This window comes from Euprymna scolopes, chromosome 16 (genome assembly GCF_053919585.1).
Source record: "Euprymna scolopes isolate OS-2025 chromosome 16, ASM5391958v1, whole genome shotgun sequence".
Classification (NCBI taxonomy): domain Eukaryota; kingdom Metazoa; phylum Mollusca; class Cephalopoda; order Sepiida; family Sepiolidae; genus Euprymna; species Euprymna scolopes.
In genome coordinates, this window is record NC_136497.1 from 17,185,709 (window position 1) to 17,210,859 (window position 25,151).

Below are 25,151 nucleotides of genomic sequence, written 5' to 3' on the forward strand. Positions count from 1 at the left end.
AATGTTCACCTCAAAAATTGGCTTGGATTCTCTACTCACACAGATGAAGCGGGCAGCTCAACACATAGCTTCGCTATATCTCACTCCCTATCACAAATGGTTACGTTTCCAACCCGTTTCCCTGACCAGCAAGAACAACACGCATCACTTCTAGATATTTTTCTGACCACAGTTCCCGAGGATTGTAGAACAAATGCTAACGGCCCACTCGGGAACACTGACCATGCAGTGATAATGGTAGAAATCGCTCTAAATTCTAGACCCAGAACTGAAGAGCCAGTACTCAAAACAACGAGATATTATAAAATGCTGACTGGGAAGCCACCAGAGATCTTATCAGAGATGCCCCATGGGGAAATATTTTTTCTCTTCCTGCTGAACAGTGTGAAAATGAGACCACTGAATGGTTCAAAAAAGCAATTGAAGCACATGTTCCCATGCGGAAATTTTATAGCAAGCTCTACTCTCCCCAGTGGTTTACTTCGACTTGTGCAACTGCCATTGCTCAAAGGCAGCATGCATACCGCAGATTAAACCGATATAAGTCGAGTTCAAACAAGCAGAAGTATATAGAAGCTAGAAGTAACGTTAAGAAAGAAATAGCGACAGCTAAGAGAGAATTTACTGAAACCACTAAAAAACGCATCGAAGCACAAAAACTAGGAAATCGTGACTTCTGGAAAATCTACAACAGTGTAGTAAATAATGGGCAATCAACAATTCCCCCACTAACCAACAATCACAAGGTTGTTTGCTCAGCAACCGACAAGGTTAATATGCTTACCTACCGGTTTGCCTTGAGGCACACTGCCAACCACCCCCTGCCTGACTTTCCCTTGCGGACAGACACTACGCTAGACGATCTTAAAATCACCCCTGCTCAGGTACACGCTATCATAAAAACCTTGACACTTCAAAAGCATGTGGACCTGATCTTATCCCAGCTGTGCTATTAAAAAAGTGCTCAGCCGAAGTAGCTCCAGTTCTCTCGAAACTCTACAACAAATGCCTTAATGAATCATGCTTTCCGGGCTGTTGGAAAACTGCTTCTGTGGTACCAGTATTCAAGAATTCTGGCGAAAGAACTGACCCATCAAATTATCGCCACATTAGCCTCGTCCCACTTTTCGCCAAAATATTTGAGACCATAATTAACCATGCTCTAGTCCATCACCTTACAGATGCTAAACTTCTGACTGACAAACAATATGGATTTAGACAAACCCGTTCCACAGCAGATATCCTCACTGTAATCTCTGGACGTATATACCATTCACTGGACAAAGCGGGGGAGGGCAGAGCGGTAGCTCTAGATATATCTAAGGCTTTTGACAGGGTATGGCATGACGGTCTCCTCAGGAAAATGAAATCATACGGTATCACTTGTATAATACTTAACACAATTAAATCCTTCTTAGATAAGAGAAAAATCCAGGTTGTCCTCGACGGTCGTACATCGAAACAATATGATATAAATGCGAGAGTGCCTCAGGGGTCTATTCTTGGACCTCTATTGTTCCTAATATTTATTAATGACGTCCCCGACAAAACTGCCTCTGAGATGGGTATATATGCTGATGACACCACACTCTATAACAGGCATGACAGAAAAACAAATGAACACATAACTAAAAAATGGCAAAAACACTAGAGGATGACCTCCAATCTGTAGTGGAATGGGGACAAAAATGGATGGTCACATTCAATGCTGCCAAGACCAAACTGGTTTCCTTCAATAATTACAAGAAACCTTCTCTGCCACCAATAGCAATGGCCAGTGACTCTCTGTCTGAGAGTACATCTTTCAAACTGCTTAGCCTAACGTTCACAGGAAACATGAGTTGGAACAATTATATTGAAAACATTGCCAGGGCCGCTGCGAAAAAGGTAGGCTCTCTCTCTACCGTGCTAGAAAACTACTGAGACCTGTAAATATCCTGTATCTCTATAAGGCCACCATTCGCCCATGTATGGAGTATTGTTGTCACATTTGGGCTGGTGCATCTGCTGCTTGTCTCTCGCTCCTAGACAAGGTTCAAAAGAGAGTCGCATATCTGATAGGCCCTGGACTGCCATCTAAGCTTCAGCCTCTGTCCCATCGACGAAACGTTGCATCCCTCTGCCTGTTCTACAAGTATTTTAATTGTGAATTCTCTGACGAACTGCAGACACTTGTGCCCTCACGACGTAGACTCCCTCGACAAACCCGACAGGCAGCTAAATCCCACCCCCACGCAGTAGAGATCCCTAGATGTAAAAGATCTTTCTACTCCAGTAGTTTCTCCCCCAGAACCGCTAGGCTCTGGAATTCCATTCCAAGTCCCTGCTTCCCTAACTGTACTGACATGCAGAAGTTCAAGTGTAGCGTGAACCGACATCTTGCTGGCCAAATCCCAACATAGTGCCCCAGCAGTTGCTGCCCCTGATAGTAGCCCCCCACACCAAAGTGGCAATGTGCCTTGTTTGGGGTGAAAATGTAAAAAAAAAAAAAAAAAGCTGATAATATATGTGAAACATGCTGACTCAACGGGTCATGGATAGTCTGGTGCATTATATTTTTATAGATACATAAATCAATTTTATTTAATGAATTATTTACGCTATGACTTTTCAGTATGTGTATCTATATTATTAAACTCATCACACGCAGTAACGCCAGCCTCTGTTTTCTCCATTTATATGTGAATACCAAATCGGCCGGTGTTGTCCGCTCGTAAAATGCGCTTAAATATAGTATTTTAATTCTTGAAGATTTCTTATTTATAATTACAGAGCCAATGTTCTATTGTTTATTATATTATGTATATATCTATAAAAGTGAAAATGTCTGTGTGTGTGTATGTGTACATTTGTCTACCAAACTACTCTGTCAATTTTCAGTCTACAGACTCGAGATTTTACATAAGGGGTATTGAGATTTGGGAACATCTTTTAAATTGGTTTTCGGTCAGAAATTTAGTTTTCAATTGGTCAAAGTCTAACAATTTGACCATTGAAAACTCTACCAAATTCCTCCGCTAATTTTGGGTCTAAACACTTGAACTTTTACATTTGATTTGAGCCAAAAACCCCCCAAAATGTTAAAGGGTCAAAATTGGGGTCAAAGTAAAAAAAAAAAAATTGACCCCTTGGGTCTCTAAAAATTACTCAGCCAATTTTTGGTCTAAACATTTGAAATTTAACGTAATGTGGATTCAGAGATAGGACAAGCTTTTTAATCGTTTTTTAGCCGAAAATTTCAGCTGCCAAGAGATCAAAGTTCAAAAGTTTGTACCTTTGCGGTCTCTAGCAAACTATTCAGCACATTTTGGGTCTAAACATTTGAAATTTTACATAAATGGTATTCAGACATGCAGCAATCCTTTTAATCAGTTTTTGGGCGAAAGTTTCTTTGCCAAGAGGTCAAAGTTGAAATAGTTGACCTTTGCAAATACTACTAAACTCCTCCGCTGATTTTAGGTCTTAACACTTGAAATTTTAGATGTAGGTTACCTGGACATGAGTCAAACTTTTTAATATATATATAAATATGCATATAAAGTTATTAACAGTACATAGGGCCCGAGCAAAGCCGGGCTGAACTACTAGTACTTAATCAATAGTATTTATTTGAAAATTTAAAAATAAAAAAACATGAGGTGGGAGCCGTTTAGAATCGAAAACAAAACATGTCGCTCTCTAATGTTATTTGTTACCGTCTGAAACAAGCACACATGCATATTAAACACTGTCGAGAAATTCACTAATTCTTTTGTCATTTTACAGTTAGTAAATCAGCTGTAGATCTCGCAGAACGGAAACAATAGTTTATGTCACCGAGCAGGTTATTTCTGCTTAATTGGTTGAACACTTCTCTATTTATCACAGATTTCAGCAGCTTACTCATGATATACAAGAGACTGATTGGGTTGTACTATTTTTAAATATGACGCAGACTGATGAAGTTTTTCAGGGTGTTGGGAAGCCTTTCTCCTAAAGCCAACGTATAAACAGCTTTGTAAGTATGGGAGGTAGTTTCGGGTTAAGCTTTTTAAGCACTATCACTTGAATGCTGTGGGGCAAGTTGCTCTATTGGAATCAAGGTTTTTGATAAGCTTGGCAACATCACGTACACATATTTGTATGTTACATAGTGTGTTTCCAATCAAAGAGGAAAATACGGAGGATAGGTGGTTCTGATCGCAAAGGGTAGAATTTGCTTCAAAGTCCTTGGCAAATAATTTTGCTTGGATAAAATCATCTCAGTTAATAATATTTATTAAAAGAAAAAGACAAGAATCGAACCCAGTATTCAAGAGTTGAAAAGAATACATATTGCAATTAAAATACGATGATGGAAATGTGGAGCATTGTCCATTATGTTAGAAATAACGATACAACTAGAGGTCAGAGTTAGGACAATGGAAATCAAATTAAGGAATGTCTTTGTGTTGCCAAACGTGTTAGAGACATGTGTGTATGTAAATCCATGTGAGAAAATATTTCCGTGGTTGAGCACGTTTCTGTCGTCACAAAGAAAGATAGACCACAATATATTAAGTTAGGAGTTAGTCAGAGTTAAGTAAGGGAGAAGTCCGAGGGGAGTTGAGTTGACAGTTAGAGTCGGAAGAGTGATTTATCCGAACCTCTTTTGAAAGCGAACCAGATAATGTACAACACATATATTAAATATTTTTCTTACCCTCTAACGGGTAATGTAACTATATATATGAAACAATTTAACGTTCTCTCAAGAGGTATTGTACAACGTATTTGACCCATTTTTTTCTCCCACCAAGGCCATCATAATTTTAAGAAAAATGAATTCACTGTTAGAAGATGAATCATTAGAAGTTCTAAATGAATACATAAATACATTGTCCTGGTTAATGATTAGGTAACGCTTGCTTCAACAGAAATTTCGTTATTACTGTGTTTATTTTCTCACTACAACCACCACCGATTGTATAATTTTAATCGAAATTATATAATTTCTAGAATAGACTTAGCAAATTTTCTAAATAAATATGTAAATATTATTTCATCACAGTCCGTATTCTGTGTGTCAGTTTCTTATTTTCTAGATTTTTAGGTGAAAGTACAGAATAGTTTACAAAAATGCCCCCTGTCCCTATATTAAGGATCGCTTTCTAAATTATAACGTTATTATTTCAGCACGGTCCGTATTTCATATGCCAGTTTTATATTTATTAAATTGTTAGGCGTGAGTACAGAATAGTTAAAAAGATACCCCCCATATAAGGAATGGCTTTATAAATAATGTTATTATTTCAGCATAGTCCGTATTCCGTATCTCAGTTTTGCCTCCCCCTGTCTTAAAAATATATATGAAATAAAGTAAATATGAGATCGTAAAGTTCAACAACCATTTCCGGGACTTATTCCATATCTCCCCAGCTTTTTTAAAATAGATTAAAAAATAAAGAAACTTTGAGATTGTAAACTGCTTCAGCTGTTTCCGGGACCGACTCCATATCACCCCTTCCCTCTCTTAAAAACAGATATGAACTAAAGGAAATTTGAGATCATTAACTGACTCAGTCATTTCTGGGACTAATTTTCTATACATATATTTGGAATAAAGTAATTTTGAGATCGTAATCTGTTTCAGCAGTTTTCCAGATTAACACCATATTCCCCCTCCTCACTGTTAAAAATATATGTGTAATTTTGAGATCGTAAACTGCTTCAGCTGTTTCCGGGCCTGACTCCGTATCTCCACTTCCTTAAAAAATATATATGAAATAAAATATTTTTGAAATCATAAATTGCTTAGCCATTTCCGGGACTTACTCGATATTCCCCTCCCCACTTCACAAAATATATGCTGTGTCGGTTATTTTGTATGTTTTTAAGGATAAGGTAATGCCTGGTAGAAAACTATATAAAGATTACTAGCCTTTTGGCTAAGATCAAAGTATAGTATTTGTTCTGATGCAGCATTTCAGCGAAATCATATACGGGCCCCTCTCTATAAACAGAAAAAAGTGGTGGTAATGTTTGGGAGAATAAACAGAAACTTTATCCCTGCACCTCAACCTCACCTAAAAAAAGAAGGTTTGGTAATCACTGGCGGCCTCCAGAGTACTTTTAAAAGCAACATAAGCGTGCTTATTCCCCCATCATCATCATCAACGCATGACGTCACTTCCAGAAAATGATTCAGCAGTTTTTCAAAATATATGATTTTATTATAAATTGTTTGCAGATTTTAATATGAGTACTATACTGTAGAAGCAACTTATTTAAAATTCATACCACTCCAAAAAAAAATATATATTTCAAAGTGAAGTTAGTGATTAGGTAACACTTGCTTTACAGTAAACTAATCAAGAAATTGGATTGAGAAACGGATACTTAATGTTAGCTAATACGTTTCATTTAATAATACTTGCATTAATGAAAAAATGCTGCTTATACAAATTTAAAAAAAAATATATATATATATATATATATATATACACGCACACACACACACACACACACATATATATATATATATATATATATATATATATATATATATATGTATGTATATACACGAAATGCCTTAAGTAAGTTTACAAACATTTTTAACATGGGCAATTTTATTGATAGTACAATCATGAAAATCTAGTCTCCTCTGAAGTAATCTCCCCCGACGGCAATGCACTTGCTGTAGCGTCCAACAACTTCTGAAAGGACCAGAGAAGTCCTCTTGTGTGATTTCTTTTAATTTTAACCGGGACACCTCTAAGAAGACACCATATATATACATACAAACACACACAAACACACACACATACATATTATTCCGTTAAGATTATAGCCTCCCCCAACACATTCCGTTTTCTATTCTAATTTACTTTAACATGCAGTATATCGTAATCGTAAAATCTATGCATTCCTTTAATAGATCGATAGTTAAAACTGCGTTTTGAAAACAGAGAAATTCTTATTTTTGTGTATCTAATATTTCCAATGAGAAGATAATTTTTCTGAAATACAATTGTAAAGAAATTGTGCAAATTTAATTGCTTTCTATTATTTTTTTTTTGTTTTGATATTTCCCACATGCAAAGTTATGCAATGCCAAACTGTTTTGAGAAATTTGACAGGCATTACTTTTGTGTTGGTTCTGAGTCATGGGAGAGAGATTTTCTTTTTGTAAAAATGAAATGCTCTTTTGTGTTTTGTTTAAGTCATAAATATCTTTCTGAATTGCATTTATAGATGTAACTTTTCGGGGGATCTGTATAATTGAGCTTTGTTGCTTTGAGGACAATGGTCATAGCTTGAATGAAAATGTTTTTTCCAATTTTGGACTAAAAGTTTGGATTTTTTTTTAATGTATGTATAATGTTCTTGGACCTGTAATTGAATGTATTGTATAGATGTTGACATGTAATTAACTGTATTGTATGTTTTTGACATGTAATTGAATGTATTGTATGATTTTTTTTACATTAAATTGAATGTATTGTATGTATTTCGGACATGTAATTGAATGTATCGTATGGTTTTTGTTGTTTTCCGTCGGAGTTTGCAAGTTAAGAAAAACAATAAAAAGAGTAAAATGAATTTTAAAAGTGATGTTCAGAATAAAATTAAAAGTTTAGAAGATTAGAGAAATTGATGTACGTAGACGGTAAGTTATTTTACTATTTCGAGGACGATTCATGAGACCTTAAGTGGGTGATTTCGGAAATTTTTCTGGTTCATCCTATGGACGAGCTTGTAGCATAAAGTCGTAGCGACAGATCGAGTATGAAAAACTATTTGTTCGTTCAATATGAGTCTAGGATGGCTAGATGAGGATCCCAACTTCGAGAAGTAGAATAATTCTCCCACATACGTAAGAAGCAGGCAGTTTATAATGACGAACAGGACCAATATGTTGTGAATCGGTCCAAGGAAGAAAAATGAATAAAATAGAATGGTGATGCTACGTAATGAAGTAAATAAAATCTGGCCTTAAATGGGAATTAGAGGACAAACTACCAGAGAAAGTCACTCTGAGATGCATGCATGTGAGATTACTCTAGTTTTGTATTCTGGAGCATTCCGGCGGGGACAATGGGAAACATCGCACACCTCGGACGCGAGAGATAATTGAGCGATTAGCCGTAGCGGTTCTTATTCGGTGCAAACGGATACTTAGCACGGTTTCCTGTTCCTCAAAAGCAAGGGTTTTAGTCAGGGAAGGAGTGACGCTTTTCCAAATATCTGTGCCGAGATTTTTAAGATTTCCGAGCTTGGAAGTTCGAACGAATCCGTATAATAGAACAGGTTCCTTGTGTAGTCAAGGACTGACTACTTGATATATTGTGAGTAAGGGGTTTCTGTTTTGATCCTAGTAAGTATGTATGTATAATCTATAGTGATTGGTGAGATCGATGTGCTATGGAATACATGAGAGACAGAGTGCCAGAACAACCATGAGACGAGATGTCCTCGAGTTGTACAATAAGGCGAAACAAAGACATCTGATTGACTCTGGCAAAAGGGTGGCTGGAAGAAAACCAACATTGATCTTGGAGTAATACTCAAAAGGATTGACCAAATTTAGCTTGGAGAATAAAAAAGGCTTTGGAATTTAGTTTAAAGACAGTTTAAATAATATTTACAATAAAAATTAACAAAAGAATTGACCTTTTCACCTTGGTGGGTGACGTAATTAAAAGAGACGGTTTTGTGATAGAGTTTTCCAATCGGGAAAGCAGTCAGTTTACCGGGCATCAGCGATCGATTGTCGCTTTTACGCCTATGGAGGCTTTTTTTATAAAGATGTAAAAATCAAAAGCAACGTTAGCAAACTGCGAGACGAGGTACTTTAAAGAAATAAAGTTATATAAAATATAACGTATTGCCATGGTGTTTTCTTTCGGAGGAAAATATTTTCTTTCGCATTGCTCGAAGAGAAAGAAACAATGAAAGAAGGTAAATGGACTTTTGTTTATGAGAATATGTGAGCAGCGCACTCATACAACTTTAATGTACATTAAACGAATTAGTGAACAATGTATGCACAATATATGATACTGCCGCTAAAAATTAAACATCTCAATTAACATGTTTGTATATACAGTGATGATCATATTTATTGGCACGGTAAAATAAAAGTTAAATTTTGTCTAATAAATTCTAAAAAAGGGATTAAATTAAAGAAAATAACAAAGTATATTATGTATTTTTAACTGGCCTTTCCGATGCAGCAATCGGATTTTAGAAAAAATAAATAACAAAGGAACAACAAACATAATTGCAAAAAACCCTTGTTCAAAATTATTGGCACGATTTATTTAATAATCAATTGTATAGCCTTTGGCCTTGATTACCTTCCTCAGTCGCTTTTCATAGTTTACAACCAAGTTGTTGCACTCTTCAGTAGTAATTTTAGCCCACTCTTCCTGACAATAATCCTCCAATTGAATAAGATTCTTAGGCTTCCTTTGCATTACCCTCAATTTTAATGTTCTCCATAAATTTTCAATTGGATTAAGGTCTGGGCTTTGTGATGGCCACCCCAAAACATTAATATGATTGTCCTCAAGCCATTTCTTAGTCAGTTTAGCCGAATGCTTTGGGTCATTATCTTGCATGAACCATCAACGACGACCAAGTGAGAGCTCTTTAGCAGAGTCTTTCAGGTTTTCATCCAATATTTTAACATAATCTTCCTTTTTTATGCTACCTGTGACCTTAACAAGTCGCCCTGGTCCAGAGGCAGCAAAGGATCCCCAAAACATCAAACTGCCTCCACCGTGCTTCACTGTGGGTATGGTGTTCTTAGGCAGGAAAGCTTCGCCAGATTTTCTGTAAATATAAGACACTTTATTATGGCCAAATAACTCTATTTTCGTTTCGTCAGTCCATAGAACACGTTTCCAGAATGCAACATCTTTATAAATATGACGTTTTGCAAAGGCTAGCCTTGCTTTCAGGTGCATAGGCTTCAATAAGGGAGTCTTTCTCGGACGACATGCTTTTAAACCAGCTCTCTTCAAAACTCTACCAACTGTATGTCGAGATACATTCACTCCAGATGTGCTCTGTTCATCAACAATCTCCCCAACAGAGATCCTTGGGTTTTGTTTTACTTGTCGAACAATTTTCCGTTCATCTCTTGGGGAAAGAATCCTTTTTCTCCCTCTACCCTCTAAACTCATAACGTGGCCTTGTGATTTGAACTTGTTTATTATGGCTCTAACAGTGGATTTGGGAAGGTTTAGCTTCTTTGAAATCTTATCATAGCCCTCCCCATTGGTATGGCATGCTACAACAAGCTTCCTGACGTCTTCGCTGTGTTCCTTAGTTTTAACCATGGCGATTGAAAATTATAATTTAGTCACTTATAATAGTTTAAATAAATCGCTATCTAAAAATTATCTGAAAAAAAATTATTCACTGAATTAGCGTTAAACAAGCATAATATGGCTATAAAAAAGTTCAGAAAGCACGTAAACCGGAAATTGATTGATATTATACTGATACTAAAAGAAAAACAAAGCCGTGCCAATAATTTTGAACAAGGGTTTTTTTGCAATTATGTTTGTTGTTCCTTTGTTATTTATTTTTTCTAAAATCCGATTGCTGCATCGGAAAGGCCAGTTAAAAATACATAATATACTTTGTTATTTTCTTTAATTTAATCCCTTTTTTAGAATTTATTAGACAAAATTTAACTTTTATTTTACCGTGCCAATAAATATGATCATCACTGTACATTTAAGCGACGATACGATGTGTATATTTATACATACATCACAGAGACACATATGAATGTCCGTATGTATACATAATATACGCATATTCGGTACGAATGCATACACACCCCACAATACAACAGGAGCAAAATCATATACTGCTCTGCTTTACTATGTTAAGGTTTGGGAGGCACACACACACACACATACACACACACACACACACACACATATATATAGCCTAAGAAAGAGTCTCTTGATGCGCTTATATGACAAAAACAGAGTTAAGCAGTATCATCATGGTGAATTATTTTAGTTGGTTGAAGTAGGAGTGATTTTTTATTATCGACCTCGAACACAGAAACCGGATATTATTATCTTGTAAAAACGACTCACATTGCGATGTTATTCTTTTAAAACACAAAACAATGAAACGTCACCTGTCACACTGACACTCACAGGGTAACTTGTTCCATGCGGGTTCTGGATACAGACAAGGAATTTCGTTTCTCACCACGGAATATTCTTTTCAACTCGACACGGTACGATTTGTCCGACATAATATAGATATAAAAATTGATGGCGTAGTTAAGTTCAGATATCACTTCGAACGAGTTGAACATGGGCATCAGCTTCCGGATGTAGTTCACCTGGCTTTTGCCGTACCGACGCAGAGAGATGTGAATGTAGAAGGAGGTGACCGCCGCCGGACACATGGTGACTATGTAAGTGAAGGAGACGATGATGAGCATTATGGATGTCTTGTTCTTTCGCCGGTGCATGCGGGTGACCCACACGGCCGAGCTGAGGTGTTCGCTCTCAATCAGCTGAGGCAGCAGACACATCTTGTAGACAACCATTCCATTGAGAAGACAAGCCAAGGTCATCGGCAAGAGGAAAAGCATGCTGAACTTGTAAAAATAAAGATCAAGTTTCAGGTAAATTTCCAGATATTCTTGTTTGGACACACAAACGTCTTCTTTCTGTTCAATCATCACCAAACGGAAAACCTGCAAAAGATACGGAAATAATAATAATAATAATAATAATAATAATAATAATAATAATAATAACAACAACAATCTATATATCAATACGCTAATTCGCTCCGACCGTTAGTATCTTGACATCCCTTAAAAAAAAGTGGAATATTTCAAATGGCTAATAAAATTAATAAAAAATACAAAATCGTGTCGCTGCTTAGGAAAACCCTAGCCACATTGTGATTGGATGAGATAAACCCTAGCCACATCTTGATTGGACGAGGAAAACCCTAGGCACATTGTGATTAAATGAGGAAAAATCTAGCCACATTGTGATTGGATGAGGTAAACCCTACCCACATCTTGATTGGATGAGTAAAACTCTAGCCATATCTTGACTGGACGAGGTAAACCCTAGCCACATCTTGATTGGATGAGGTAAACCCTAGCCACATCTTGATTGGACGAGGAAAACCCTAGGCACATTGTGATTAAATGAGGAAAAATTTAGCCACATTGTGATTGGATGAGGTAAACCCTACCCACATCTTGATTGGACGAGGAAAACCCTAACCATATCTTGATTGGACGAGGAAAACCATAGCAACACATCTTGATTGGACGAGGAAAACCCTAGCCACATCCTGATTGGTGAGGAAAACCCTACTCGCATCTTGATTGAATAAAATACATCTTGCTCACGAATAAAAACTTGAAAAAACTCATGGCGGTTTTAGCTTTCTGTTCAAATGTATTAATCTCCTGGATTAAATTTTTATGTACGTATTAACGTTAAACTTATAAAAAATATAAAAACTCAAATTGTTCATAGGAGGATTATATTGTGTTAATTTTAAATAAACGTAATAAATTCTTTTTAAAAATTAGAATTATTATTTGTTTTATTTTTTTACCTATTTCGTAATGATATGAATTATTAAACAGTAAAACAAATAAATTATCACAACAATATTTTTCTTATTTTGGATTATTTAATCAAGACAAAATCCCATTTTTTACTTAATTACAAAGAAACAAAACAAAACAAAAAACCCGGTGATTTTACAACCGACTTTTTTTTACGCTCGGGGTACAGCAGATAAAAGAACCCAAAATAAATTAAACCCATAAAAGCTTATATCATGAATATAAATTAAACATTTAAATTCTTATTTGTTTATTGTGTGACCTTAATAATGGGCTCGTAATAAATATTTACTTCTAATGTTTTTTTAAGATTAATTTATTTCAAGTTGATATAAAGTATTGCACAGTAAATAAAATTAAATTAAAACAAAAATCATTTGGACGTTTGGGCATCTATGTTACTGCGCTATTATTTATAGTTTTTACAAGTTAAATTTAATTTTGACGATATTTATTTTATCAAATTATTAGGTAAAAGTACAAAATGGTTACAAAACACCCTCCTCTCCCTATGTTAAGAATGACTTTCTAAATAACGTCATTATTACCTATTTCGTAGTGATATGAATCACTTCAGAGTAAAAAATAATTAAACTAAATAAAAATCTATTTTAGATGCATCATTTTCTTATTTTGAATTACTTACCTAAGAAAAAATCTCATGAAAACGTCCAAATTTGAAAGAATACTTAAAAAAAATTCGTTGTAATGGACTTTGTTTTTGTTTTATTTTTTTACTTATTTTGTAGTGATATGGATTATTGCACAGTCAAAATAATTAAACTAACACACACATCTATTTATGATTTTGAATTATTTCATTAAGTACAAATTCCAGTTTTTTACTTGATTACTAAAGTAAAAAAACGGTGATTTTACAACTGACTTTTTTGTGGGGGGTAAAGCAGATGATTAGACCCCCCAAATTAAATAAATCCTAAAAAAGGTTATATGATAAATAAACATAAAGAATTGAAATTGTTATTTGTTTATTGTGTGACCTTAATTTCAGTTAATACATTAGATAATCATTGGTTACACCATATAAATATTTACCTTCATAAGATAAATGAAGTGGGAGGAGTGAATAGGTTTCAAATTGTAAAATTAAAATTCATTAAAACAGACGACACTGCATAAGAAGTCATTTTTACACCTAATTTTTAAGCGATCATTTTTAAGCGATCATTTTAAAGCGATAAAACTAAACATTCTGATCGCGTCCAAACCTTATAAAAAATACATGTATACTAAAATAGTAAGTTCACAATATTGTTATGTGCTTGCATGTTTGTGAAGTTTAAAATATTTTCATTGAAAAGGAAACTCTTTTTTTAAAAGTCAAATCAATTTATTTAATTCGGTTATTTTTTTTTTTTAATCTTTTTTTGAATACGAATGTTTTTTAATCAAAATTCTAAACAAACATTTGGAGGGTTTCACGATTTCACATAATTGTTGATTTATGAATTATTATTTTAAATTTATGTTTAACCAGCGAAGTTAGACATTAGAACTATATAAATATTCAAGTACACATACGTCGTGTTGGCTTAGATTTATATATTTAAGTTGTTTTATTCACAAACAGGATTTTTAAACAATGACTTCCAAATGTTTGTTTTAATTTACAATTTTGGACAATCTCACAAGGTTTACTTATATGTTGAGAATAGAATTAAATCAAGCTTTGTTTATTGTGTGGTCTCAAAAATACTGAATGTACTGTAAATTGCAAGTGAATTGACATATGTCAATTCATTGTTCAAAATGTAATTCAGAAATTATTTTGCTAAATTGATTATATATATATATATATATATATATATATATATATATATATATATATATATATGTATACTAGCATTTCAGCCAGGCGTTGCCCGGGTGTTTGGACGTGTATGTTGAGAAAAAAAAAGAAAAAAGAGGTTAATTTTTTAAACTTTGACTCCTGTTATGACCTCTTAACATTTATTGTTTCGGGATCAAATCAAGTTATTAAATTAGGTTAATGACATAGGAACCTATATCTAAAATTTCAAGTCTTTATACCCAAAATTGGCAGAGGAGTTTGGTAGAATTTTCAAAGGTTGAAGTTTGACCCCTTAACAGCCAAATTTCTGGCCAAAAAACGAATTACTAAGATTTTCCCAAATCTCACTATCTTGTTTATCAAATTTCGAGTCTGTAGACTGAAAATTGACAGAGATATTGTGTAGGGAAATGTACACAGAGAGACACACACACATACACACACATACGCACACACACACATACGCACACATACACTTTCACTTTTATAGATATTAGCATTTCAGCCCGGCGTTGCTCGGGTGTTTGGAAGTGTAGGTTTAGCAAAAAAAAAAGTGTAGTAGGAAGGCAGGCTCGAACCCGTACCGCGAAGGAGGAAAAGAACGGGGAAAAACGTGACATCTTTTCTGTTACGACCACCATCAAACTGGGAGTGGCGTAGGTGTTAATTAAGGTTAGACAATCAAAAAGAGGGGGATGACTCTCGAAAATATCGGCGAAAAAAGCGGCCCCTCCCTGTAGAAAAGTACCCAGTTAAGGGTGAAGAAATTAATGCTTTTAGCCAATTTTCGTCTGAAAAGTCGAGCTTCAAACGATACTGATCTTGTGAAAATCCGTCGCCTCCGTCGAAAGTGTTACGCAGACATGCAAACATACATAAAGGCATTTATATATTGATAGCTCAAATTTTCGACCCATATGTTGATAGCTCGCCCTATCTCTGAATACCCTTTATGTAAAATTTCAAATGTTGAGACCAGGAATTGTCTGGGTAATTTGGTAGAGACCAAGAGGTCATTTTTTTAAATTAATTTTGACCCCTACTATGACCCCTTAACATTTATTGTTTTGGGCTCAACTCAAGTTATTAAGTTAGATCCATGTCCAAGGAACCTATATCTAAAATTTCAATTGTTTACCCAAAATTGTCGGAGGAGTTTGGCAGAGTTCTCAAAGGTCAAATCGTTGAACTTTGGCCCCTAAACAGCCAAATGTCTGGCCGAACACCGATTACAAAGATTTTCCGAAATCCCAGTACCTTGTATATCAAATTTCGAGTCTGTAGACTTAAAATTGAGAGAGTTATTGCGTAGGGAAATGTACACATACACACAGACAGACAGACAGACACGTTCACTTTTATAGATATACTAGCATTTCAGCCCGTGTACGTTGAGCAAAAAAAAAAAAAAAGAAGTGGTAGTAGGAATGCAGGCTCGAACACGTACCACAAGGAGGAAAAGAACGGGAAAAAACGTGACGTCTTTTCTGTTACGACCACCGACAAACCGGAAGTGACGTAGGTTTAAAGTAAGGCTAGACAATCGAAAGGAGAGGATGACTTAAAAATTATCGGCAAAAAAAGTTACCCCCCCTGTTGAAAAGTGCCCAGTTGAGGGCGAAGATATTAATGCTTTTAGCCAATTTCTCAATATTTGTCGTCTGAAAGGTCGAACTTCAAAACGATATTGATCTTGTGAAAATCCGTCGCCTCTTTCGAAAGTTTTAGGCAGGCATGCAAACATGCATACATACATACATTTATATATTGGTAACTAAATATTTTCGACTCAAACCGATTAAAAAGCTTGCCCTATTTCTGAATACACTGTAATACAATGTAAAATCTCAAATGTTTAGACTAGACATTGTCTGCGTAATTTGGTAGAGACCGCAGATGTCAATTTTTTTAAAATTTGACCCCTATTATGCCCACTTAACATTTATTGTTTTGGGCTCAAATCAAGTTAAGTTAGATCCATGTCCAAGGAACCTATATCTAAAATTTCAAGTGTTTAGACCCAAAATTGTCAGAGGAGTTTGGCAGAATTCTCAAAGGTCAAATTGTTGAACTTTGACCCCCAGCCAAATCTTTGGCCGAAAACCGATCACAAAGATTTTCCCAAATCTCATTACCCTCTATATCAAATTTCGAGCCTGTAGACTTAAAATTGAGAGAGTTATTGCATAGGGAAAAGTACACACACACACAGATACACAGACACGTTCACTTTAATAGATATATAGACTAGCATTTCAGCCGGGCGTTGCCCGGGTGTTTGGAGGTGTATGTTGAGCAAAAAAAAAACGGTCAATTTTTTTAACTTTGACCCCTATTATGACTCCTTAACATTTATTGTTTCGGGCTCAAATCAAGTTATTAAGTTCACTTTTATATACAGATATAGATATATAAGCGAGATAAGACACTGATAGAATTAGCCGCCGCCAATTTCTACCCAGGTTTTATTAACTTCTCTTTTCGTATAATTTTTCCATATAATTATCCACAACCACTCAAAAAACTATTTTCAATAATTGTGCTGAAAAGCAAAATTAGCGTTCATTCGCAGCTGAACATTTTGCTAAGCGCATTTCATTTCCTCCATGGATTAAGGAAATTAAAATAACATCTTCTATATATTCCTTCTGTCAAACAATAAATTCGTAATTCGAATATATGTATCTATATGTTGTTTTTTCCGAATTTAAAATTTAACCGCGAAACATTTATATATATATATATATATATATATATATATATATATATATATATATATATATATATATATATATTCCAGTTGATATTACCACAAACATTATCCAAATGAAAAAATAATTTATTTCTCGCATTGAATTTATGTATTTTATTTAAATAGTGCACACGAACTAAAAAAAAATGTTGTTGATTAACCGAAACAGATTGCACAAAATAACATTATTATATTGTATTTACTTTGAGAAATTTATTCACTATATTCTCTAAAATAGCATCTCTTTTTCCGAAACATTATTATGGATCAAATAATGAAAAAAAAAATCCGTGCAAATATGTGAACTTACAGGCAAAGGATGAGGGAAGAACAAAGAGAACAGATCAGAGAAAGGGAAAGACAGCGAAGTCAAATGAGAAGAAGTAACATGGCTGAATAGAGACGTGATGCATATTTAAAACAAGCACAATGAAGATTTCAAAACATAACGGAGTGCAATGGAGAGAGAGAGAGAGAGAGAGAGAGAGAGAGAATTAAATATGTCAATTGATGCAACAAATACGACTTATTCCTAGGCTGAATAGTAATTCTGACACTGTGGTAGAAGTATTTGATATCGGTCAAATGAATGGATTATGTGCCTACTGTTGAGGGTCGCAGGTCGCAATATCTCCGGAATAAACTATCCCAATCATGTGTGGAGCATTATAATGGATTGATAGACTATTTAAATAGAAGAATAGATTAGGGCATCCAACCAGGAGTGCCGGTGATACTTCCCTCCTCATTCACTAGTAGTCCTCGCAATATGCACCCAAACTTTAATGATGCAATGTTAATAATAGCAAAATATGCAAACCTGACATCTTCATGTAACCCTAAATCATAAACAATTTATATAAAAATGAAACCTTCGACAATAAATCTGACTTAATTGCCATAGTGTACAGCGGCAACTGAAAGAACTCTTGGGTGATATAAAGTACAAAAATATTTTTGATATTCTAGTGGCATACGTCTATGTTGTAGAATTCCAGAAGAGGTCTGCCACATATTGGTACTTTTAAGAAATGAGGATAAACCGAGGAACAAAAGTGATATCGATAAATTAGTTAATGCTGAAATTCCTGATATAAACGATGACTCAGTTTTACATAATCTGGTTAAGAAATTTATGATTCATAGACCTTGTTACACTAAAACCCCGAATGAATGATGGTGTGTTCCTAAAACATTACCCAAAAGAGTTCAGAAATAAAACCTCTGTGACTATGAATGGATATCCAGAATACAGGAGACATAAAAATGGACTTACTGTAGAAGTCGGAATAAAAACTTGTAGATAATAGCTATGTTGTACCTTTCAATGTTTCCTTGCCAAAAAACGTACAGCACCCATGCCAATGTTGAAATCTGTTCATCTGTGCAGAGTATTAAATATTCATTTAAATACATCTATAAGGGATATAACTGTACTCCTGTTTAGGTAAGGAATACTATAAAATCAAATAATAAACAAAATGCATACATTTAGGTGAGTATTTTTGCGTGAGTAGTCTCCTGCGAGGTCGGAAATTTTCTGTTTTTACTTTTATCCTTCTAGCCATATCACTAATAAGGGTGCTAGAGATAAACGCTTTACTGGGCTGACGTTATCCACCTGATAAACAAGGACCTTAACCTTGGACTAACCACTCAGAAGGCCGTCCTTCTGAACCATACAGTAGCTTCTGGTGGGACTTCTCGATGCCATATTAGTGGGTAGTTGTTACGGCTTTATATTATCATAGTCTACAAAAAATAAACATTTCTTCACTTCTTTTTCTCCCTTTCTCTCTCTGCCCTGCTTTAATCAAGTATATCAACCTATTCCACAAATCCTAAAATTCTACCATAAATCGTCTCCAGAACTAATACACAATTAAACCCATAATTCAAACGTAGACCCCTCCCCCACTACTATGTGTGCTTCTTCAAGATCAGGAATCTACGTTCCAACATTCCATGAATTGAAATCCGATCATAATAATAACTAATAATAATAACTAATAATAATAACTAAACTCCAATTACAGAAGACCAAACCAGACCGATTCTCCAACTATATGTTGCATTTTCATTTGATATATGAGTTAAAGTCATGAAAACTAACAGCCAAGAAAAAAAGAGAAAACTTACACTAAGAATATAATTGATAGGAAGGCACTTTCTAAATCTCTTTCCTGACTAAATTAAAAAAAAAAAACAACAACAACATTTTATTGCAGCAGTACAATTGTTTTAAATGTAAGGAATATATTGTTTTCCATTTGGAAATCTTCATTGGATTAAGCTCCAGGATTTAAAGTAAAAAAACATTAAATGTACACTTTTTATTCATTAAGATTTCTAGAAAAACACTTTTTCGTTTTTAAATAATCGTCAATTTACACTCCAAAAAATTTATTGGCATTTGGAAAGAAAAAATATTTATTTTCTACTTAAAATATTGCATTGTCAAAAGTGTACAGAAAGAGACACTTTTCTTTTATTTATCTGTAGTTAATAATTAAAATTTTAAAGAGAAATTCAAAACATTAAAATTGCACATATGAATAGAAATGTACATTGAAGAAAATAATATTTCCTTAAATGTAGGAATCATCCTTTATCTGAAAAAAAAGCACATTTCTCCAGCATTAAAACAAATTGTGGATGGAAAGTTAAATACGTTATTTGACCCATTTTTAAATATCTCTTTAAATGTAAAAAAAAAAGTTTTTTATGACATTTTAAAGTCTGTATATAGTGAGGTATAAGGGGGGAATCTCCTACATTTTCAAATATTTATAGATTGAAATTCAAAGCAAAGAAAACAATTTCTGCATTGGAAAATCTTTACCTCATAATATTAGACAAATACTTTTTTATTCAAAAAATCTTTGTCATTGGAATATAAAGCAAAGCTTATGATTTCATACATTTTAAAATGTTCATGAAACGTCATTCAATTATTTTTTCACTTTTAGATATCAATATTCTAGACTATGATTAACACGCGTATTAATAAAAAGAGAAAATATGTTTAGTTCAACTTTTATGAATATTCATTGGTTAGAATTGAAACAATATTTAACAGAAGTAGGATGAAAATATCCATTTGAAGAAAATCATAACATTTTTTTCACATCTTTCAAAATGTTTAAAATGGGGTTAGCCAATCTTTTAATATATTTTAAATAGGTTTTGCAAATCTTTCAAAATGTTTAAAATAGGTTTTGCCAACTTTTCGGAATGTTTTAAATAGGTTTTGCCAATACTTCAAAATGTTTAAAATAGGTGTTTCCAATCTTTCGCAATGTTTTTAAATAGGCTTTGCCAATCTTTCGAAATGTTTCAATAGGTTTCGACAATCTTTCGTAATGTCAAAAAGACGTTTGGCCAATATTCTGAAATGTTTAAAATAGGTTTTGCCAATCTTTTGAAATGTTTAAAATAGGGTTTTGACATCTTTCGAAATGTTTAAAATCGGATTAGACAATCTTTCAATATATTTTAAATAGGTTTTGCCAATCTTTTGAAATGTTAAAAATAGGTTTCGTCAACTTTTTGGAATGTTTTAAATAGGTTTTGCCAATCTTTCAAAATGTTTAAAATAGGTGTTTCCAATCTTTCGCAATGTTTGAAATAGGCTTTGCCAATCTGTCGAAATGTTTAAAATAGGCTTTGCTAATCTTTCGAAATGTTTTAAATAGGTTTTGCCAATCTTTTCAAACTTTTAAAATTGTTTTTTTTTCTCCAATATTTCGAAACGCTTAAAATAGGTTTTGAAAATCTTTCAGAATGTTTAAAATAGGTTTTTATCAATCTTTCTAAATACTTTACATAGGTTTTTCCAATCTTTCAAATGTTCATTGGATATAATTTAATGCAACTTTGTTTCATTTGAACATTTTTATTCATTAAACTTTCAGGAAATATTTCTTTTCCATTTGAAAAACTTTATTGAATTCTGTTTTACTAAGATATAAAGAAACCATTATTTTTCATAGATATCTGGACCTTTTTCGTAAAAAATTTTAAATGTTTTTAGATATCGTATGATTTTAATTCATGTAAAAATATAATAATCAAGCAATATTATCTCCTAGAAGTTAAGTTTCGATTGTTCTATTCAAAATGAAAGAACAAATGTTTCCATTTCCCAATCGTTATTATTATTTGGAGATAATACATTTTTAAGTCAATGTACCAGATCTTTGAAAACAGATGCTTTACATTATAAAGATCATTCTTTTAAAGAGTGATATCAATTTACATTATTACTAAACAATTTAGTTTATGCAGTGGCCAAGACAAGTATAAAGTTGAAAGCAGAAAGGAAAATTGGGAAGGAAAATGGACTAACAAAACCTGCATGAGAATCCAGGTTGGAAATCCAAATCAACAAACTCCAAGAAGAAGCGATAAACAAAATAAAAGCGAATGAACAAGGATAATGGAGAGACAGAATAAAATTAGAAAAGAACTGAAACAAAAAATAGCAGCAAAAGAAGGGAGATTAGGATGATACCTGAAGGGCAATTGAAACAGAACCTTTGAATTTAATGAACGCCAATTCTACCAGAATGTAAAAGTCGGAAAAACAAAAATAGAACGGCCACACCTGATAGAAAAAACAAGAAAAACAAAACGCCACTGGCGTAAGATATGGGAAGAGCAATAAGATCGTAATAGAAATGCCGAATGATTGAACGACATGAAAGAAAGAATTACAGAAAACTGAAGAAGGGACAGATAATGAAATCAACAACGAAACCCTAAAGACAACCTTACGAAAAATGGCTAACTGGAGAGCACCAGGTCACGACGGAATACACACGTACTGGTTGAAAAATTCATATTACTATATAAAAGACTTACTCAGAACCTGCAAAGATGCATCGATGAAGCGCACGTGCCAGGATGCATGACCGCACTTTTGTAAAAAGACACAACAAAAAGAACCGTCCCCAGCTAGTACAGACTTATAACATGTTTTCCTACCATGTGGAAAACACTAACAGCACATCTAAGGAAACAAATTTACCACTTCCTTCATAATCATAATTATTTTCCGAGAAACAGTAAGGTTGCCAAAAAAGGGGAAAAGGGGTATACATGACCTACTATACATAGACCATGAGATCTGGCAGGAAGTAAAACGTAGAAAAAAAGAACATAGCCATGGCATGAATTAACTACAAGAAATCCATCAGACATTAGTAATAGAGTGACAGAGATTGTACAAAATATCAGACAAGATTATAAATTTGATTGAAAATGCAATGAGAACATAAATACTTGAACTTTGGGCATTACATATCTGAGAGTAAAATACAAACAGGTATCTTCCAAGGTGATTCCTATCACCACTATTATTCATCATAGCCATGATGTCCCTTGTCTAGAAGTGTAAGCCATGTTTAATTTCAGAACAGTTTCCAATAGTTCGTTGTTCTAAACAAGTCCCGAGAGGTGACTGATTTGCAGTAGACAGTTCTCGAGTTGGAATCCACAGAGCAAAAGATTCTTCCCGTGTTGAGACGGAGAAAACATATGCGAAGTTCCTACAGAAAGGTTTAATATTTATGGAGCAATTCTTGTTTCTGATTGGTTGGTAGCAGAACGTGAAATAATTCGATTCGTCAGTTCCTAGCAGCATCGTTTATAAATAGAATCTCCCGATTATGCGGGATCATACCCCCATTATAATCCAAAAATATTGTAACAATAACATACTTAGGGAGTGCCAAACTGGATACAAGTTCACTAATACAGATGATAGAATGAACAACCTTATGTACATGGACGACTTGACACTATTTGAAAAGACCAAGGAGGAACTAGAGTTGCTAATAAATGCAACCAGAATCTTCAGTCAGGACATCCAAATGGAATTCAGTTTGGAAAAGTGTGCAATGCTAATCATGAGAAGCGGACAACTGGGGCAGTAGAAAGTATGGAACTACTCAATAAAACAGAGATGATGCCACTAGGTGAGCATGAAAGTTATATGGGGGTCCTTGAAGCAGTCACCGTTCAAGTAACAGAAATAAAAGAGAAGTTTGAACGGAATACCTAAGAAGGGCAAGTAAGCTTCTCGAAATCAAACTATATAGTAGAAACCTAATAAACATGGACAGTGTCACTCTGAAGCATTTATTATGTGGAGCAAAGAAGAACTGATGCAACTGGACAAGAAGACCTGGAAACTTATGACTATGCACAATGCACTACACCTTAAGGATGATACTGACTCTACATGAAAGAAAAGACGGAGGAGGAGGAGGACAGGTTTGTATAGAAGTCTATATAAATGATACGAAAAAAGAATTAGAAAAATACATAATGCTGAATACCGAGATAATAACTATCATAGCGAGATCCACTGAAAGAATGAAGACTGAAAAAGTGAGAAGGGATAAGAACAGAAAAGAAAAATGGGAAAACAAACAGCTACACGGGCGAGTCATAAATATGACAAAAGCTAAGACTAACGAAAACACTTGGACATGACTACAAAAATGAAACCTAAATAGAGAAACTTAATCCAGCATAACATCGGTACAAGATAACGCTATCAGAAAAAAAAAACACATCAAAGCAAGGATCGACAAGATACAAGAACACAGTAAATGCAAACTCTGTGGACAAAGAGACGAAAAATAACTATATAATAAGCGAATGTAGCAAACTAGCCCAAATAGAATATAAAAATAGACATGATCAAGTGGGGAAAGCGGTCCACTGTGAATTATGCCAACAACAGCACCTTGAAAACAGAGACAAACCGGTAGCAGTGCTTGAAAAGGAAAGTCAGAGTATACAAACAGATAAACTCATCTAAGTAAGAAGACCGGATGATAGTTAACAAGAAGGAAAAGTCTTGCCAGATTTTAGATTTTTCTGTCACAGAGTGAAGGTCAAGGAAATAGTCAAGCAAATACACAGAACTGGCCAGGGAGCTAAAGATGATATGGAAGATAAAGAAAGTTAGGATAACACCAATAATAGTAGGAGCACTAGGAACAATACCAAAAAACTTTGAATAAAGAATTTGCAAGATTGGAATCAGAGGGATGGCTGAGAAGATACAACGGATAACAATAACACTGGGCTGCATTTGGAAAAAAAAATTTGCAACAGAAATGTTATTAACATTTTTCATTGCAGTTTCGCATAGTAAACGTATAAAGCATACCCATTTTTTTAAGGAGGTTCTCATTTTTTTGTAACAGTTGGCACAATATTTATCAGATTCATTGTAAAGAATGCATACAATTTGAAGTTAGAAAGCAGCTATTCCCCTTGAAATGCACGCTTTCGCGACATTCTCTTGTGTGCTGGCCTTGCAGGAGATGTTGTCCAGCTTCTTTGAAGAGACCAGCAGAAATCAGCCATCATGGTCACACTCCAATTGCCTTGATAGCGGCGCTCCATATCGGATATATCCTGATGGAACCTCTCTCCCTGTTCCTCACTGTATTCACCTAAATTAGCAGGAAAGTAGTCAAGGTGACTGTGCAGGAAATGTATTTTGATGCTCATGCGTGTGCCAGCAGTCTCGTATGCTTGAAGCATATTCTCAACCCGTTCCTTGTAGTCATCAGATTTTCTGTTTCCTAAAAACCCTGTCACAACTAACTTAAAACATTCCCAAGCTCTTCTTTCACGAGGTGTCAGTGCTTCATTAAATCCGGTATCAGACATAAGTTCACGAATCTGTGGTCCAACAAATATGCCAGCTTGTACTTTAGCATCACTGACAAGAGGGAATTTATTGGAAAGGTATTTAAACCCTTCTCCATCTTTCGCAAGTGATTTCACAAAATTTTTCATCAACCCCAGCTTTATGTGAAGGGGAGGCAGAAGCACCTTCTCTGGTGGTACAAGTGGTAGTGTTTTGACGTTATGGCGGCCAGGAACAAATTCCGTCCGTTGTGGCCATTCTCTTTGTCGGTAATGTACGGAATCTGCACGGCTGTCCCACAAGCACAAAAAGCATGGGT

At 34.5% G+C, this 25,151-nt stretch overlaps 1 protein-coding gene across 4 annotated transcripts in view; it reads right to left on the reverse strand.

The window, feature by feature from the left end:
* The window catches only part of LOC145295859 (uncharacterized), a 790,170-nt gene that overhangs the window by 84,732 nt on the left and 680,287 nt on the right, over positions 1–25,151 (reverse strand). For all 4 annotated transcript variants that reach the window (XM_080141589.1, XM_080141592.1, XM_080141590.1 and 1 more), the window contains one exon: positions 11,145–11,695. In XM_080141589.1, the coding sequence (XP_079997715.1) occupies positions 11,145–11,695 (551 nt within the window). The remainder of the gene's footprint in view (positions 1–11,144; positions 11,696–25,151) is intronic.